Here is a 20,546-nt window from a genome sequence, read left to right on the forward strand (position 1 = left end):
AGGAGGGGAATTTGGACAGTGGTGAGGGAGGGCTCCCATTGCCAGTAAACACAAAACCGTTGACCATCATCTCTTTGTTTTTGTGAGTTTTTTTTTCTCTCCCCCGAATGAAAAAGTGCTCCGTTACCCGTGCGTCTTGCCCGGAGTGCGTCTCAAGTCGGTGACCTTCCACTGAGGATGAGTTGTCGGGAGTAAATGCATCGCATTAGCCGTCTCCATTATTCATGCCCCATGTGCTCGCTGAAAAGGGCAGTCGCAGAGAAGCTGCACATCGCCTGCACGTGGCCGGCCACTGAACTTGTGCTGCCCCTACGACCTCCGACATGGGTCCTGTATTCGCATGGAACACGAGTGGCATTCGAATGGTGCCCCCCGAGTGAAGGTGCAGGGGTTGATGCGTGATCGGCAGTCGCCACTCCTTCCCTTGATCTCAGTCTCTACAATAACGAAGCCTTCTTTCGCACCCTACATCGCCAAACGCGCCTATCGGAGGTGCGGGGGGGAAGGACAACGAACGATTTACAAAAAAGCAGTTCTAAAGAAATGAATTTTCTAATTAAAATGGAAAGTGCATAGCTCCAGTGGCTTCCTGTTATCGGACGGAAGAGCGTTCCAGACGACCTCCAGAAGCGCATCTGAAAAGCGCGCGATGCTCGATGGTTAGACTCGACCCCGCCATAGGGAAGTGGAATTTCCAACACTCGCTCAGCACCATAAACACGAGATTACCGCCTGCCCAAAGCACCCGGCAGCCGCGTGAGTGTGAGTCGACATGGGAGAGGTTCAGGACGATCGCGACTGACTTTGGTCATGGCCGGGAATCGATTTTGGAGAGCCAGGTGTGCAGCTCAGTGCGATAACCACTGCGATAGTAGTTGCCACATATTATACACACACTACACACACACACGTGCTGGTACACGCCACGTACACACGTGATGATACACAACACACACGAGATGATACACTACAAACACACACACACGTGCTGACACACTACACACACACTACACAAACGACACACACACACGTGCTGACACACTACACGTACACACATGATGATACACAACACACACGAGATGATACACTACAAACACACACACGTGCTGACACACTACACACACACTACACAAACGACACACACACACGTGCTGACACACTACACACACACTACACACACGACACACACACACGTGCTGACACACTACACACGTGTTACCCACTACACGCGTGCTGATACACACAGAGGATGGCGCGCGCATGCGCACGAAGCCCCCCCCCCCCTTCCGCCGTCCTCACCCCCCCCACATCCCCGCGTGTCCTCCTCTCCCTCCTCGCTCCGCGTGAAGCTGCGCACAGGAGGAGGAGGAGACGCGGAGACGCGGCGCGCCAGAGAGCTGCCCGTGACGGGACGTCAACCCAGGTGCGTGGCACCTCCAACGCATTCCAGCGGGTTGCCATCAACATCCCATCAACCCGGGCTCCGCAAGTCCCATCGCTGACCCGATATTCCAGGCTCGTTCCGCCGAGGTGCCTCTCCATCATTCCGTAACATTCCTGTATTCCCGAACGCATCCCATTCCATCATTGCATTGCTCCGATGTTCTTCTCGTCCTGTTGTTGATTATTGCGTAAAAAGAAAACTAAGGATTGCGATGTTCCCATTTTCTTCCGGACCCAATAAATCGTGGACGAATTCTCATCCAATTATCCCGTGGATCACTCTCGTGCCACACTTTCAATTCACTTCTCATACTATTACTCCCGGCTCCGTCAAAACCCATTCAATTTACATCTCATCGCAATGTTTCTGGCTCCGTCTCATCGAATTACTACGATTGACATCTCAGCATGTTATTCCCGGCTTCATCCTGAACGGAGTCCTCTCCATATACCATTATATTATTCCCATTTCCACTCAATGCTGTAACTCCTGGTTGTGTCCCATGATATCATTGCTGGCTGCATCCTATCATAATATTCATATTTCCAGCCAATCCCATAATTTATGGCTTCATCCTAATTTCTCAAAATTCCAAAAGACTTGGGAAATAGTGCGGCTCTATCCCATATCATCCCAATATTCCCAAATCCACCCAAAAATTCCAATATCCATCCCATTATTCCTAAATCCATCCCAATATTCCCAGATCCATCCCGACATTCTCAGATAAATTGAAATATTTTCAGCTCCTTCCGAATATTTCTCGATCCATCCCGATATTCCCAGCTCACTCCCGTTTTTTTCAGACCCATCCCATCTTTCTCAAATCCATCCCAATATTCCCAGATCCATCCCAATATTACCAGATCCATCCCATGATTCCCGGATCCATGCCAATGTCCCTACGTATTTCCAGTATCCTCAATCCACTCCGTTGTTTCCCACGCTGTGGTGGAGCCACGCGCCTTAACTCACGCAACTGTCGGCTTTGTCGCGCACCTATAAGTTGTCATTGGTCGGCAAGTGTTTACATTTTGTGTGCACATTTATAAAGGCCGGGGGGCGACGTGGCACACTTTATCGATGGGACACACGCGGAGGAGGATAAGAGGAAGGGAGGTCTTGGACCCGAACTTCGACAGGGGGCAGGCAGTCATTGCAGCGTGCATAACACGCGTTGTGTTCAGTCGAGTCGTGAGAGGTTCTAAGCAGTGAGAGGTTCTGAGTAGTGAGAGGTTCTGAGCAGTGAGAGGTTCTAAATAGTGAGAGGTTCTGAGTAGTGAGAGGTTCTAAGCAGTGAGAGGTTCTAAGCAGTGGGAGGTTCTAAGTAGTGAGAGGTTCTAAGTAGTGAGAGGTTCTGAGTAGTGAGAGGTTCTGAGCAGTGGGAGGTTCTAAGCAGTGAGAGGTTTTGAGTATTGAGAGGTTCTGAGTAGTCAGAGGTTCTAAATAGTGAGAGGTTCTAAGCAGTGAGAGGTTCTGAGTAGTGAGAGGTTCTAAGCAGTGAGAGGTTCTAAGTAGTGGGAGGTTCAAAGCAGTGAGAGGTTCTAAGCAGTGAGAGGTTCTAAGTAGTGAGAGGTTCAAAGGAGTGAGAGGTTCTGAGCAGTGAGAGGTTCTGAGTAGTGAGAGGTTCTAAGCAGTTGGAGGTTCTAAATAGTGAGAGGTTCTAAGCAATGAGAGGTTCTGAGCAGTGAGAGGTTCTAAGCAGTTGGAGGTTCTAAGCAGTGAGAGGTTCTAAGGAGTGAGAGGTTCTGAGCAGTGAGAGGTTCTAAGTAGTGAGAGGTTCTAAGGAGTGAGAGGTTCTAAGTAGTGAGAGGTTCTGAGCAGTGAGAGGTTCTGAGTAGTGGGAGGTTCTAAGCAGTGGGAGGTTCTAAGCAGTGGGAGGTTCTGAGTAGTGGGAGGTTCTGAGTAGTGAGAGGTTCTAATCAGTGAGAGGTTCTAAGCAGTTGGAGGTTCTGAGTAGTGGGAGGTTCTAAGCAGTGAGAGGTTCTGAGCAGTGAGAGGTTCTAAGCAGTGAGAGGTTCTGAGTAGTGGGAGGTTCTGAGTAGTGAGAGGTTCTAATCAGTGAGAGGTTCTAAGCAGTTGGAGGTTCTGAGCAGTGGGAGGTTCTAAGTAGTGAGAGGTTCTGAGTAGTGAGAGGTTCTGAGCAGTGAGAGGTTCTAAGGAGTGAGAGGTTCTGAGTAGTGAGAGGTTCTAAGTAGTGAGAGGTTCTAAGCAGTGAGAGGTTCTGAGTAGTGGGAGGTTCTAAGCAGTGGGAGGTTCTAAGCAGTGGGAGGTTCTGAGTAGTGGGAGGTTCTGAGTAGTGAGAGGTTCTAATCAGTGAGAGGTTCTAATCAGTTGGAGGTTCTGAGCAGTGGGAGGTTCTAAGTAGTGAGAGGTTCTAAGCAGTGGGAGGTTCTAAGCAGTGGGAGGTTCTAAGCAGTGAGAGGTTCTGAGTAGTGGGAGATTCTGAGCAGTGGGAGGTTCTAAGTAGTGGGAGGTTCTAAGTAGTGAGAGGTTCTGAGTAGTGGGAGGTTCTGAGCAGTGGGAGGTTCTAAGCTGTGGGAGGTTCTAAGCAGTGGGAGGTTCTGAGTAGTGGGAGGTTCTGAGCAGTGGGAGGTTCTAAGTAGTGGGAGGTTCTGCACCGATCCTGGACGCCCCCTCCTCCACCCCTTCACCAAGCAGCACTGACCAGCGTGGTGAAGTATGGCGACACGACCCACGTGACCGGCACGGCGTGGGGAGGTATAAACGTTAGCGGGTGGATTGACAAAGGGCTATACATTACGGTAATTATATCGCGTATTAAGCTAGAAGTATATACATGCGTATGGATATGTAATAACTGGTAATGGTCCGTATGTTGAACTTCTTTCGCACCGTACGTAACCAACCGCGCTAATCGGGGGGATGCGGTAATGACACACAGGACATGCACGCACGTGCGTACATTGTAATGCGGCACGTGTAGTAACATGACGTCTACTCGAACGCGCGTGTGTCGCCTCTGTGCTGTTGAACCTCTTGCAAACCCAAGAGCTGTGAATTGGACGATTCAAAGTGGGGGGTGGGGGTAATGCCTTTTACAGACCCCCCCCCCCACCACCAGTTACCAAAAAAAGTTGCCCAAAAATGTTATTTTATTGATATTTACCAAATAAAATACATTGGAGGGCTTTTTGTTGTTGTCTGTTTAACCACGAAAGTAGGGCCCTCGTTTACAACGCCTGACTGTCCCCCCCTGCCCCTGAGGGAGGGCATTGATAGAGGCTTGACAGGTGTGCGTGCCGCTTGCACGTCACGCGGCATTCGCTGCTGAACTTTGCTGCCCCGACTAACGATGAAGCTCGCAAGGCGCGTCCCGTGCACCGTGGCCAACGCGCTGGATGGAGCGCGTCATTTCAATAGCAGCGCGCGGGCGCGCAACCAAAAAATTTAAGCGTGAATTTAAATCTAACGGGCTACTCCACAATCGCGTCGCGTAAAACGCGAGGCAAATGCGTCAAACGTCACCCCACAAGGCGAATGGTCGCTCCGAGTTATGTATTTACGCAATTATTCTAACGGGTGCGTCAAACTCGGACCCCAGAGCGCAAAGAGAGGGGGCTCTTCGCCTGCAGTTTAGGCCAGTTCACCGGCATTGATTGAAGCAAGCCCGTCGCTGCTGATGACACACTGGATGTCGAAACCGGCCCAGGGTGTGCTCGCCTTGAATCGGTGCTGTTGAAATGACGCACTCCCTGAAGGCCGTGGTGCGGCTGATGGGTCACTGTGTGTAAGAAATAAATTAAATGTCTATAAAGGAGGCATATCGTCGGTGTATTAATTTAGTTATGGACATCCAAAGGTCCTCTAAAACGTAATATGTTTTTGAAAATAATTGTATCCAAAACAGAAATCAATATGCAAAGGGCAAGATGTTCAAGGTCAATTAATTGGGGGTCACAAGGCATCGGGACCACCCTCTAGACTGGATGGGTGATCCCATCGTCCCTGGCATTGTCTCGTGAATTCACCACACTGAGTAATTAATTTTTACTTGATACAGCAATCGTGCTGTGACGGTTCCACCTGAAGACGGAAGCTTGTGTTGCCTCCGAAACATTGTGATTTATTATTTTATTTTTATTATTACTTCTATTAATTTTATTTTTTACCTACGTGACTTTACCGAAAAAGCCTAAGAGTATGAATCCTTGCAGTCACGAAAGCTTCAAATCTCGAAAAAAAAAAACACTGAGTGATTCCCACAGCCTTTTGTTCTAGACCAGTGGTTCTCAACCTTTTCTGGCTATGTTTGTTTCAAGCGAGCACCCCCCTCGCCTGACCCAACATTGTCCTGAGATTTCAACGTACGAATAATGAACGTCGACATTTTAACCAGTCGTCAATTTTGTGAGGCATCCCAACGAGCGAGTTGACCGCAAGCGAATAGAAAACACAATCAACGGACGGCTCGGCGTGCACGACGTAATTTGTTCGCGCTCGCTGGCTACTCTGGGAAACCCGCATTGTTTAAGGTCAATGAGTTTAGAAAGGTATTCACATCGTTCTTGGCTACCATATGGATTTACATTTTATCGTTGTTATTTTATATTGGTAGATTTTTATACGTGATTATTCACCAATATACGGGGTGGTATTTCTTGTGATCTCTCATTTTCTTGATACAGCTGTCGTGGCTGTGACGGTTCCACCTGAAGACGGAGGCTTGTGTTGCTTCCGAAACGTCGTGATTTTTTATTTTTTTTATTTTACTTTTATTAATTTAAATTTTTTACCTACGTGACTTCACCGAAAAAACCTAAGAATATCATGTATGCTATAATTTCACACATTTACAAATGACCTCACGTACCCCTGGAAAATTGACACGTGGTAAATCACAGTGGGCTCCACGTGGTAACCCCCAGGGGTCCACCTGGTAACCCCCGGTTGAGAACCACTGTTGTAGACCACCATCTCAAAGGAGACAAAATTGGGCCAATTTTATACTGGTAGGAACCTCCTGGTTACACCAGCCCACAGGGGATTATTGTGTTCGTCCGTCCGTCGTGCAGGGAGGGGCTGGGTGGGGAGGGGACGGTGGGGAGCGGCTGGGTCGGGAGGGTGGAGCTGGGTGGGGGGTGGGAGGGGTGGGGCTGGGTGGGGAGGGGCTGGTCACCCCGTGGTGCCATGATAAAACTCAACGTTTAACCTACTCACGCCGGCTTGTGCCCGCCCTCACAGTCGGGCATATTTGCGAAATACACCACGCCGCCGTTGATCCTGGCCATTGACCGAGCAACCCAACGTTCCTACCAGCTCCCTCCGCAGGAATGTGTTTATTGGTGGCAGCAGCAGCAAGAAATTTGGATAACTGTTGTATGACCGGTTTTATTCTCGTGAGTGATCGTCACTGCAGTTCAGCCCCCCCAATTGCCCACAGCTGCCATAAGTCCCAGGTGGTTCGTGTGGATAAAGCGTGATCACTGTGACGAAGCCTTTGCCGTTGCAGCACCAACGTTTTGCAACGACCCTGTTTCCTGCCTTAACACCGTAAATATTCCTTCAAAAAAATATCCTGAAGCACACGATCAGTGCTGGATACAATTGCATTTGAAAATGTGATATGTAACGTTCGTCCGAACCCGTGTATGGAGAATTAAACGTGAGATTTCATTGCGGGACCGTGTTTTCTTGGTGTGGTCTGGGACTCTTGTTGATGTTGTGTTGCCGCTGTGCCCAAGCTTGACCATTTGTGTACTTATGACATTTGAACTTACATACTTGATTTATTTTACGTATTTATTCGAGTGATTTGCTGAAACGTTGCACTCCGATCGTGTTTTTTTTCTCTACCATTTGTTATTGGAACGTTCTGACCCGCCCCTACTGGACATCTGTGAAAAAGAGCTTCATAGCTCATCGGATTTCTCCGGGGATAAAACACATTCCTGCGGAGGGAGCTGGTAGGAACGTTGGGTTGCTCGGTCAATGGCCACGGTCAACGGCGGCGTGGTATATTCCGCAAATATGCCCGACTATGAGGGCGGGCACAAGCCGGCGTGAGTAGGTTAAACGTTGAGTTTTATAAGGGTACCACGGGGTGACCAGCCCCTCCCCACCCAGCCCCACCCCTCCCACCCCCCACCCAGCCCCACCCTCCCCACCCAGCCCCACCCTCCCCACCCAGCCCCTCCCCACTCTCCCCTCCCCACCCAGCCCCACCCTCCCCACCCATCCATTCCCCACCCAGCCCCTCCCCACCCTCCCCACCCAGCGCCTCCCTGCACGACGGACGGACGGACACAATAATCCCCTGTGGGCTGGTGTAACCAGGAGGTTCCTACCAGTATAAAGATTCTGACTGTGGGGGCAGTCTGGCACTGCCTTGGCGCGACTACAAACTAAGAGCGAGATTCTCATCAGACAGAACGTGACCACAGCTGGAAACAATTTAAACGAACAAACTATGCGCAAAAGGTGATTTATAATACGTATATTATCACACGATGTTGCCGTTGTGTAATGGTATGTACACTGGGCATGCAATGCCACTGGTTGCCAATCCGATCTCCTGGCGCGGCAGTTTAAACAATGGTGCAAGTTTGTTGAAATCTCCCAAACTTCGCCTCTTGTCCACCCAGCGATCGGCAGGTCGCGTGCGGTGGGGTAAAGCGTGGGCACTCCCACCTCTTCCAAGACGACTGGCCAGCGTGGAAGAGTAGGCCAAATACCATTCACACGCCATCACCGGCGCTCCAGAGAGCTGTCACGCTGCGTCGTCTGGCCTACCCGTGATCCACGCACCGAACAACAGCAGCCGTGGCATTCCCCTGCTGCCAATTAGTTGAGTCACTGAAAGACATTTCACGGTGGGGGGCTCTTAATCAAATTACAATACAATCAATCGCCGTGCTCTGCATGCTGACCTCCTGAGCCCGGGGATCCTCTTTAGGATTCATAGATTAATTGATTGACAGTGGCGTAGCAGTGGTCTGAATGTGCCCTGTTGCAAGGAATAAAATGGGGCCCCTCCACTGAAACCTAGGCACCTTGGCACAGTCAGTGGGTCTCTACGTGAGTGCATGAGTCACTAAATACGTCTATGGGTCACAGTGGCATAGTGTGGTTGGGGCCACCTGTCCAATCCCACCCTCTCACCCTCTTCATAGCCCAGGTCATCTGGGCACCTCCAGTCCGTGGGCTCCGTGACAGTTGCACCGCCTGCACACTCGATGGATGCGCCACTGTCGATCGACATCCTCCATGTAAACCAGAAGAGAGGCTCGGGACACGACAAGTCCCTATTGGTCCGGAGCAGTGGTGGAAATGGGCCGGAGCACCCCAGAACGCCGTGGCGGGATTGAACATTTGTTTAAGAAGGAATCAAGGATTTATATTTATTTTTATTTGACTCACAGATAGACCCCTAATCTGACAGGGAGACCCACAGACACGCACAGAGACCCACAGACACGCACAGAGACCCATAGACACGCACAGAGACCCACAGACACGCACAGAGACCCACAGACACGCACAGAGACCCACAGACACTCATAGAGACCCATAGACACGCACAGAGACCCACAGACACGCACAGAGACCCACAGACACGCACAGAGACCCACAGACACGCACAGAGACCCATAGACACGCACAGAGACCCACAGCCACGCACAGAGACCCACAGACACGCACAGAGACCCACAGACACGCACAGAGACCCATAGACACACACAGAGACCCACAAACACGCACAGAGACCCATAAACACGCACAGAGACCCACAGACACGCACAGAGACCCACAGACACGCACAGAGACCCACAGACACGCACAGAGACCCATAGTCACACACAGAGACCCACAGACACGCACAGAGACCCATAGACACGCACAGAGACCAACAGACACGCACAGAGACCCATAGACACACACAGAGACCCACAGACACGCACAGAGACCCATAGACACGCACAGAGACCCACAGACACGCACAGAGACCCATAGACACACACAGAGACCCACAGACACGCACAGAGACCCACAGCCACGCACAGAGACCCACAGACACGCACAGAGACCCACAGACACGCACAGAGACCCATAGACACACACAGAGACCCACAGACACGCACAGAGACCCATAGACACGCACAGAGACCCACAGACACGCACAGAGACCCACAGACACGCACAGAGACCCATAGTCACACACAGAGACCCACAGACACGCACAGAGACCCATAGACACGCACAGAGACCAACAGACACGCACAGAGACCCATAGACACACACAGAGACCCACAGACACGCACAGAGACCCATAGACACGCACAGAGACCCACAGACACGCACAGAGACCCATAGACACACACAGAGACCCACAGACACGCACAGAGACCCATAGACACGCACAGAGACCCATAGACACACACAGAGACCCACACACCAAGCGAAGCTCCTCCTCCTCACCCTCTTCCTCCTAAGATCTAGTGGGGGTGGGGAATCATTTATGAGTTCCCCCAGTAATTTATTCCCATTTCGGGCCCTGGACGGGAGAACTGGCTTGAAGACTCAACCAGTATCGAGCAGGGGTGCATTCAATGGACAGAGCGTTCCAAAGCACTTTTTTTCTGCTGAATGGCCTCTTAGCCTGGAGCGCATTATAACAGGCCAATAAACGATCCGAGGCGCTTCCTCGCTCAGTGTTAGGTTCAAGTTCAAGTTCATTTTTTTAACCGCAACAAACAAAAAAGAAAAACATGAACAAGTAAACATCTTAAGGTGAATATGTGACTAAGTGCAAACAGAAAAACCAAGAAAAGACGGCAAAATATTGCAGAAAAAACACGGTACACCAACGCTGTGTGCAAAAATCCCAGTGGGATGCAAGTCAAACAACAAAATCCATCCACGAAATCTGGGGTTCGCGGACGCGAAGCGCGCGCTCATTTGTGCCGAGCGAGTAGCGTGCCGTCGCCTGCCGCCTGAACGCACCGTTCAATAATAATCGCCCCCACGGCAGAGCGCTCTGCCCATCGAACGCACCCGCGGAAGTCAAGTGGCTCGGCGGCTCGAATCCTACCACGTTCTTGAGCGGCGAGTTTTGTTTTGTGTGTGGGGGTGGCGCATCACAGACAGTGCTCGCGGGGAAGACGCAATGCAACACGAAGGATAACCTATACTGTTTGGTTCTTTTGGTAAAGTCACGTAGGTATAAAAAAAAAAAAATCACGACGTTTCGGGCGCAACACAAGCATCCGGACGCTTGTGTTGCGCCCGAAACGTCGTGATTTAATTTATTTTCTACCTATGCGACTTTACCGAAAGAACCAAAGAATATGGATCCCTGCAGTCACGAAAACTTCTAATCTAGCTTGAAGGGTAACCTGCCTATCGCCAAATCACCCAGATTGCGCCCGATGTCATCAGATCTCAGAAGCATACTAAACAGGGTCGGTCCTTGACAGCGCTTAGCATAGGCGGCCACCATACATAACAAGTGTTATCGGCAGCGGCAGGGGCTACGCTATGACAGCAAAGAACATTGCAGCAGCATCCATTGTTGTACTGCACATCTGTGCTCCCACGTCGAATGCTCCCCCACCTTAAAAAAAACACGCACCGGGCAGCGTGGTGAAATATGGTGAAACGACATCCCACGACTGGGGAGGCCTCCTCATCCAGAAGTGGACTCGACAAATGACTGGACACGTACCACGTACATTTTTTTAATAAAAAACCGAAAATCCCAACCATTAATTGCACCCTCTCTCTCTCCACGATGCCACTCTCCTTTCAAGTTCACGCCAAGGACTTGCGTACGAGCCGCATGCGCTGCTTGCCTGCCCGGCACGGCCACTAAGAGCAAAGGAAGGGCATTGGCTCAGGCTGCAAAGCTCTGGGATGGCCATCGATGCGTGGCCTGCCAATTACAGACTGACGTTATTCACGGCTCATTGTCAATCCACCAGCCAGTTGCGTGAATACCTTCGTATGCCGCGTTGATCGTGTGTGTGTGTGTTGGGGGGATGTTTGAAATAGTTTTTTTTATTTATCCTGGAGAAATTCGAAGAGCTTATGAAGTTATTTTTAACAGATGTCCAGTCGAGGTGGGTCAAAAAGTTACAACAAATACCAAACAAACGGTTGGAGTGCTAAGTATAGGAAAGGTAAACAAATCACAAAAAAAAATACTTCAAATTGATTTTTAAAAAAATAGATAAAGTATATAATACACATTGCAAAAGTTGGTTCAACCAACGTTACTATATTATGCAGCGTCTTAATGTCACGGGTTGTTGTTGTTGTTGTTAAAACGACATTCAGTCAAAAAAAACGATAACCGTTTCCCCATTCCATTACTGGTTACAAAAGGCATGAACCGGTAAGCGTTTCCAGCAGCATTTTAGTCGTGAAGGCATTGAATTGGCACGCGCGTAACTACAAAGTGAGCGGCCGTAGCCCGAAGGCCACATTTGCCCTTGTTTCTCATATACGCACAGGGCAAAGGCGAAGCACTGCAATTGCCCGCTCACGCTACTGCTGGCAGAAGCGCCTCCACTCGAGGGAGCTCTAGAGAGCTGCACTGTGTCTGTTCAACTCTTGTTAGAAGAGGGTCAGCTTACCCAGACTTTTACCTCGCTCACACGCGACTTGGCAATCGACTGTGGCGTATGTACGCAAAAAAACGATTGTAACCGCCCCAATTCATGCACTCTCCTAGCTCCCGTGATGTCGTCTCAGTGTTATCTCTCCGTTCTCGAGAATTCAAGATCCCCTCTGCTGTTTTGAACCACCTCCTCTGTAACGTCCTTAAATGGGCACAGCTTCGTCGATGTGCGTCGCGTACTGAGATATGCGGGTCACCTTTAGTTTGCTGTTCAAATCCAAATGTTATTGGATTGTATAACATGCGAGACAGAGGGGGAAAAAAAGAGCAAGCAGCAGGGTGCACGCTTGGAATTACAATGAGATGCAGAGGAACAAAACGCGTGGATAAGGGGACAATCGCGACTTTGAGACATCGTGTTCACTGTTGAGAAAAACAAAATGGCGGAGCTTATTCGAGTCCAAATCCATTTTAATCCGTGCCCCCGTCCGTTTTATTTTACGGAACTTATAGTTTCGTACCTGTCAACCCATACGGTTTAACCGTATTCTTGAGCAGGAAAATTGAGTTTTCAGGTCCATACGGCGTACAGCTGTTTCAATACGGGCAAATACATTTTTGTCTATTTGTGTGTTTCTCCCTTGTGATGGGACTTTGTAGGATGAACGTTGAGATTTATAAGGGCACGGGGTGACCAATATGGTCTGAATAGGTCTGTAATAAGGTAGGCACTCATAAGGCGTTGACAGGTATGTATTTTTCACGTTGGATATTCTTTGTTCTGTTTATTTCGGGAGCGGGTCGACAGGTATGCAAAATTGTAGATACGAGTAGAACGCCGTGTTCAATACCGATCCTCATTATCACAAAGTTAGAATCATGGGCATTGCCCCACCAAATGGGGCGCCACGGTGGGGAGATGTTAACTACCTCGCCTGGTATACAGGAGGTCGTGGAATTGATCCCGACCCTGATGCCTGCTTTCGTGTCTCTCTCCCCGTGGTCACGTGGATTTTTCTCCGGGTCCTCCGGTTTCCCCTCCACATTTAGAATCGACATCACGCGTTTCGAATATTGGCTGCTGTACATTTCTATATGATAAGCCACTTCGTCGGGCTATCATTTATGATAACCAGGTCGCTTCTGAAACGTAGCTATATAGCTCAGTGGGCCATGCCTAGTAAAATAAAACATAATTTAAACTATAAAACTATATTTTTTATTTTAACAGGTTCAGCCCACTGAGCATTATAGCTCTTTTTCAGAAGCCACCTGGCATGGTGATTCTAAATACGGAGGGAAAAACCGGAGGACCCGGAGAAAAACACACGCGACCACGGGGAAAGAGAGACACGCAAACTCCGAATATACAACAGGTGTTAGGGTGGGAATTGAACCCACGACCTCCTACATACCAGACCAAGTAGTTAACATCTCGCCACCGTGGGGCCATCGTCACCAGAGAGACCATTAAAAGCATCGTCTAAGACAAATGACCTTCATTCAAGCAAAGAAGGGAGTCTGAGGACTTGTTTCTACAGCAAATGGAATGGGGATGCCTCGAGGGCAATATGCAATATAAGCGGCCGTTAACATGGGACGATTTGATGTGTAACAGAGATACCGCATGTACACTGTACTCCATATATACTGCACATGTATAAAGATATATTCCAATAGACATTCATCTATGGAGATATATGTGTACGTGTGTAACTGTACCTCCCTGCAATAACTCACACGTGGATCTCCATGTTTTTGTGTGAATAACCACTCTTCGCACGTGTCGTTTTAATATAGAACATTATAGGATGAAGGGAATGTGCTGGGGTGGTTTAGGTTCCTTGGTGGAGAGCGGTGGAGAAGCGGTTAGCGCTACGCTGCACTACGAACCCTGCTACCCGAGTTCGATTCCCGCTCACGGCAAACACCAGTGACGATTATCTGAACCATTCCTGGGCCTCCCCTAGGTCGACTCAGCCTCAAATCAGTACATGGTGTGTATAAACATCGCCACTGGGGAGACAAAAGCGACCCGGGCGTTGTGCTGGCCTCCCACCCCCGTGTGTGCCATGCCGGACTGCATAGGTGCTGCTCGCTAACAGCACTTGCCCCAACAGTCTGTCACGGGCTATGGTGGCCAGGCAGTTATTCTAGAAGAGGATAGTGGGCACGTATCTATTCTCAGGGTAATATTAAAGGGAAGGGAGTAGAAAGGAGGTTGTCTTAAATGTAAAAACGTTTAACTGTGAATGGTTAAGACATTTTTTTTGAAACACACAACAGGATTATTTTTGATGCCTGGATCACGCAAAATTGTGCTTGTTTACAAATAGTGCGGGAGTAAAAAAAATTACGCAAACCCAAACAATGATTAATGGATTATAAATTATCCCCCCAGCAGAGTGTTTTCGGCGTGTTTTAGCTACACTGGAGTATTTCTACGGATTATGTTGTTCTCTAGCGGTCGATACTGAGCACGATGTAAATTGTGATGCCATTCTCGCCCCATCTGAAGTGCAAGGTGTAAGTAAGTACAGGGGTTTTTATGAAGGCAACTCCGATGTACGACATATTACTGACCGGTATTCGGTATAGACCCTGAACATCACGAAACTACTCCAGACATTGACCCCTGATGCTGGGTAGAACGACGGGATAAATTGGGTAATACCCCAATCTTTTGTTTACTCTTGTCAGCGTTATCAATCACCTCACTGCCCTCACAGACGGAGCTCCTCCAAGCCTTAAACAGGTTAACCTTGTCTCCTTTAACGTCCGTGACTTAAATCATCCCCATCCAAAGGCAGCGCACTTACTAATATTAATCTATTTCAACCAGACTTGGTGTTCCTCCAGAAGATACATTTGATGATCACCGAGGCATTCAACATCTGTAGGTTGTGTGGAGGACAAATCTTACATTCATCTTTTGTCTCCCAACAGTCAGGAAGTGGCATAATGGACAATTAAACCAGTGGTTCTCAAACGAGGCTACTTCGATTCCAGCGGGTACGTGAGGTGATTTTTTTATGTGTGGAATTATACCATAAATTAGTCATGAGTGAATAATTACGTATGAATCTGCGAATATAAAATAACTACGATCAAATTTAAATCGATATAGTAACCTAGAACGATACAAAAGACCTTTCTAAGCTCATTGATCATAAACAATGCTGGTTTCCGAGAGTAACCAGCTAGCGTGAACAAATTACGTCATGCGTGCAGTGCGTCCATTAAATTAGTTTTTATTCGCATGCAGTTTACTTACTCGTCGTCTTTCATGTGGATAAATACCAGCAGATGAAAGATGCAATTGTAGATTTGTTATCCACTTAATTGTCTGTTCAGAAGCAGAGTGGATCTCGCCCATTCCTCCTACAAAGGAGTGCAGACAGAAGCAGCGTGTTTCCAATTTGGTTGATCGTTTTGGATTCATGGCCGCAATATTCGATGCGCAGGTGGCCGCATCGGTGCTAATTCGGTTGATACAGTCGACCATTGGCGAGGTGAAAGGTTGAAACCGGCAGGTTCGACGGTAGGGGTCCTATATGAGATGTTTATTTTGGATATCGGCCGCAGACCAGACTTGCTTTCATCTCGCGTCTTCATTTGTATTTGTGGTGTGGAGTGAGGCTGCTGTGATCCAGAAGGGGTGGCGTGATTTTAGGCAAATAGGCAGCACTGGGTTTATGTCCCGATGTATCGGAAGGTTGCGGGGGTTGACGATAATTTTTTGGTCATCCCGGACGGTCGCTGTTTCACGACGGATTTGCCGCGGAGCGATGTGGGTGAGCACTGGGAGCCACTGGGTTGGCGTCGACTTCAGCGTACCTGAGATGACACGCATTACAATGTTCAGTTGTGTGTCGATAACTCGAGTGTGAGCGCTGCATCTCCAAACAGCTGAGCAATACTCTCCGTCGAATATACGAGGGCGAACGAGGCAGTCCGTAGTGTTCGAACATCACAGCCCCAACTAGTTCCCGCCAGTTTATGGATGTTTGTGCGGATTTTATCTTGTTCTAAATTGCTTAATGTGTTGCCTGAAAGTGAGACTTCGATCGAGCACCACTCCCAGGTATTTCGGGAGTGGGTCGCGGGTGATGGTTTTACAACAAAACTCGATCTTCAGCGTACTTTTTGCCTCCGCGTTCGTGAGATGGAACGCTGAGGTCACTGTCTTGGTTGGTTTTGGCTAAAGTCGCCGGGAGTAGAAATCATTTTCCAATTTCTTTAGGTCAGTGTTCAATATTCTTGAGCTGCGCTGAGTGTCGTTGCTTGGCCGGCCAGTGCTGGATCGTCTGCGTAAATGAACTTGCGGCTTAATGTAGCCGGCATGTCGCTGGTGTAAATATTAAACAGGGCTGGTGTGGTCGGCCATTTTATAGAGTTCGTGGGCGGCTGACCTTGTTTCCAAAATGGACGCGAAATTGTTTGTCGCTGAGCCTTCTGGCGATGAGGCAAACGGTTTTTTCACATTTGATGGTGTTGGCGAGTTTAAAGAGCAGTCCTCGGCGACAGACCGTGTCCTATTGCAGAGGACAAGTCTATTAAAGCAGCCACTGTTTTCTGTTTATGCTTAAAGCTGCCTCGATGTGTGATGTCAAGGCGAGGACCTGGTCACAACTGCTTCGTTGTGGCTGAAAACTTGCCTGCTCAGGTGGTATGGTGGCTTCCAAGAAAGGATTAGGCTGTACAGATAAGAAAGGTTGGCCTTTAGCTGTGTAAGTCATCATCAGGTTTTCCTGGCTTGAGGAGAGCAATGACTTTTGCTTTTTTCTAAAGTCTTGGTAGCTTGCTGGTGGCGATGATTTTTGAAAAAAGTTTAACCAGCCAGGTTCTTCCCCTGCTGCCAAAGGTGTTTAAGGAATTCCAGGTAAATCCCATCTATTCCTGCGGCTTTATCTGCCTTTGTTACCATCAGTGCGGCATCTATTTCTTCTGGAAGTACAGCTGCAGACAGAGGAGAGTTTTTGACACTGGTGGAGAGTGTATCTTCTGCGGTTGTTTAACCGTGCGTTCTTGTTTTCGACATTCCGATTGCTTTTGCATTGCCGAGAAGCTGCGCCGCTATCCCATTAGCTCACTCACTCGTTAGTATACCTCGCAAGATGGATAATTGGTTAACATATGCTCATTACTCATACATTTATTTCTCAAAACCGTGTTAGGTCAGGCAAGGGGGTACTCAATTGAAACGAAATTCAACAAGTTGCCAAAAAAATATTGAGAACCACTGCTTTAAACGCATAGCTGTTCAGACAAACATCGACACACTCCCAACACCTTCGTCAATGACACTGTCTTTAAGAGAACCAAATATATAAAATAGGCAATGTTTTTGGACAAAGGTCCTTCTTCATGGCATGCAGAGCTGAGAGATAGAACAAGCCCAGAAAAAGGTGCCGTGGAATGAAAAAGGTTAAGAAGCACTGGGTTAAGGGAACGTTTCACGCAAAACACGTTCAAACTCTTCGAAGATAAGGCCGCTTAACCTCAATTCTCCATGACTTTGACCCCGTGGTTGTCCCTTTACCGGGCAATCAGACATCTTGAACTATCTGGGGGCATCCACGGTGGGCGGGCGGGGGGACAGATCCAAATTCCACCTTATAGGTCTCATACTCGAAAACATGATACTTTGGTTTGCTGCGCATTTGGTTCACATGTATACCTCTCGAAGGACTGTTCGGTTTGGGTTCGTATTAAAAAAAACCTGGGGGCGTATACATGACAAATAATCGAACCCAAGTGTATCAGAGTAATTCCATTCAGGCTCTCAACACCAGGAATACCCTAATTTCACTTTTGGGTCGAGTGAACAAAGTTACTATGGTGTTGCTCCCAAAACTACTTTCTTCTCCACATCAACATTCCCGATGATATCTTGAAAAAAACCCAAAATTTGAATGACTCTCTCGACTTAAATCCAATTACCTAACCTATCCTAAAAAAGAATGGAGACTTAGACCTTCCAGATTTTTGGGAAAGTCAATCTCACTACCTGAGAGGATTGGAACTACGGAGATGGAGCGATGAAATCAGCCTGCGTGCAAGATCCAGATGGATTGCTGCATTTTAAGACCTCATGATCCTGCAATACAACAGTGCAACAACCCACCTGATGATGATAATTATTAATAATCATTCATAATAATAATTATAAAATATCCTTCAACAAGTACGTACTCCGCTTCATACTCTCTCTCTCTCTCTCTATTCACTCGCAGATCTCTACATAACCTCCCAGGCACTGTCCAGCCATGACCATCGCCAGCGCCAACAACAGCATCACGGGCCATGGCAGCACGGGCAGCCTCTACAACCCGACGAACGAGACGCGTGACTGCGTGCGCGCCGTCACGCGAGAGGACATACGTGCGCACCTCCTCGACAGCAACGAGCGCGTGGTCATCAACGTGGCCGGCATGAAGTTCGAGACGTGCGCGCGGACGCTCGCCCAGTTCCCCGACACCCTGCTGGGCGACCCCGCGCGACGCGCCCAGCACTTCGACCCCCTGCGCAACGAGTACTTCTTCGACCGCAACCGGCCCAGCTTCGACGCCATCCTCTACTACTACCAGTCGGGCGGGCGGCTGCGCAGGCCCGCCAACATCCCCTTCGACTTGTTCTCCGAGGAGATCCGCTTCTTCGAGCTTGGCGAGGAGACGATCCAGCGCTTCCGCGAGGATGAGGGCTACATCCGCGAGGAGGAGAGGCCGCTGCCCGAGTCGGAGCTCAAACGCCAGGTCTGGCTGCTCTTCGAGTACCCCGAGAGCTCGAGTGCGGCCCACCTCGTCGCGATTCTCTCCGTTGTCGTCATCTTAGTGTCAATTTTCATCTTCTGCATGGAAACGCTGCCGCAATTCCGAGACCATGTTGATCAAGAAGAGCAGTTCAATGCCACCGAAATTTCTTCAACCGCCAGTTTTGCCACGGATCCATTTTTTCTGGTGGAAACCCTTTGTATCGTGTGGTTTTCCTTCGAGCTCGTCGCACGATTCCTATCGTGCCCTAGCAAAACTGCGTTCTTCCAAAACATCATGAACAGCATCGACGTGGTGGCCATCATGCCGTACTTCATCACACTCGGAATGGAGCTGGCCGAGCAGCAGGGCAACGGTCAGCAGACCATGTCGCTCGCCATCCTGCGCGTCATCCGCCTGGTGCGCGTATTCCGGATCTTCAAGCTGTCGCGCCACTCCAAGGGCCTCCAGATCCTGGGCCAGACGCTCAAGGCGAGCATGCGCGAGCTGGGGCTGCTCATCTTCTTCCTCTTCATCGGCGTCATCCTCTTCTCGAGCGCCGCCTACTTCGCCGAGGTGGACGAGCCTAAAACGTACTTCACGAGCATCCCGCATGCGTTCTGGTGGGCCGTGGTCACCATGACGACGGTTGGCTACGGTGACAAGGTACCCGTGACGGTGGGTGGCAAGGCGGTGGGGTCGCTGTGTGCCATCGCGGGCGTGCTCACCATCGCGCTGCCCGTGCCCGTCATCGTGTCCAACTTCAACTACTTCTACCACCGCGAGACCGACGTCGACGACTCGCACTCTGGCAAGGCCCACTCTCCGGAGCACTCTGCCGCCAGGATGTCAATCGTCCAGTCGCTGAGGAGGAGCGCGCCGAGCACGCCCGTCCACGTACCAGGCTCTATGAGCAAGAGCGACAACACGCGCACACACACATATGTGGCCAACAGCTTTGAGCATCAGTGCAAGCCCACCGATGTGTGAAGGCCACGTGGCCATTGGTTGGAAATGTTCCACCCTTTTGTCTTAAATTCATGTAGCCTCTGTGTACTTTACATGTTTTTCCATGTTTTGTTTTCGGGTGGGGGTTATTTACCTTTTTGAAATACATTGGCAGTATTTTCATATCTTTTGTTTACTTTTATACTTATCTTTATACATACATTGCTTTTTTCCGAATGCTTAACACATATGTGAAAATATTTCCGACGTTTGTTTGTTTTTTGAAATCTCGAATGGTATGCAATTTGTATGTGTTTATAATCTATCGTTTCAGATACCGACATGGCCTTGTTTGAATTAGTTTCAATTATGAAATGATTACCGCACTATGAATTGCTTTGCAAGTCCTGTGTTTCTCGGCTTTCCCGAGAGCTTTTGTTGATGCTCATAAGCACTTTAACGCAATGCAATCACTTGAAAAGCTTGGAATGAGTTAATTACCAGGTGAAAGCCACTTAACTTAATCCTGTAACTTGCTGCCATCTTGCTTTTTTTGCTGTATACTTTAAATCGTTTTGCGTTGGTAAATTTTAATATATAAGCGACTGGCAAGACGTTCGTAGTAATGATATATGCATGCCGAATAATAATTACAAGTAAGCATCAATAATGTAAACTGATGTTCATATCTAATCTCATTAGAAATGTAAATTGTATAAGTCAGTGGTTCCCAACCGTTCTGGCCCCGCCGACCACAGCCAATCAAGACATCTTCGTTGACCACCACGTGGGAATAGCATCCGCCATAACATTCAAAACAACC

At 48.9% G+C, this 20,546-nt stretch overlaps 1 protein-coding gene across 1 annotated transcript; it reads left to right on the forward strand.

Annotated features, from left to right (window-relative positions):
- Positions 1–1,368: 1,368 nt before the first annotated feature.
- On the forward strand, positions 1,369–19,765 carry LOC144932918 (potassium voltage-gated channel subfamily A member 3-like). Its single transcript, XM_078857317.1, has 2 exons — positions 1,369–1,423; positions 18,260–19,765. Exon 2 carries the CDS (start codon positions 18,293–18,295, stop codon positions 19,763–19,765), a length of 1,473 nt encoding a protein of 490 aa, XP_078713443.1. The 5' UTR covers positions 1,369–1,423; positions 18,260–18,292.
- The last annotated feature ends 781 nt before the right edge of the window (positions 19,766–20,546 follow it).

This window comes from Lampetra fluviatilis, chromosome 6 (assembly GCF_964198595.1).
Source record: "Lampetra fluviatilis chromosome 6, kcLamFluv1.1, whole genome shotgun sequence".
In the NCBI taxonomy this organism is placed as follows: Eukaryota; Metazoa; Chordata; class Hyperoartia; order Petromyzontiformes; family Petromyzontidae; genus Lampetra; species Lampetra fluviatilis.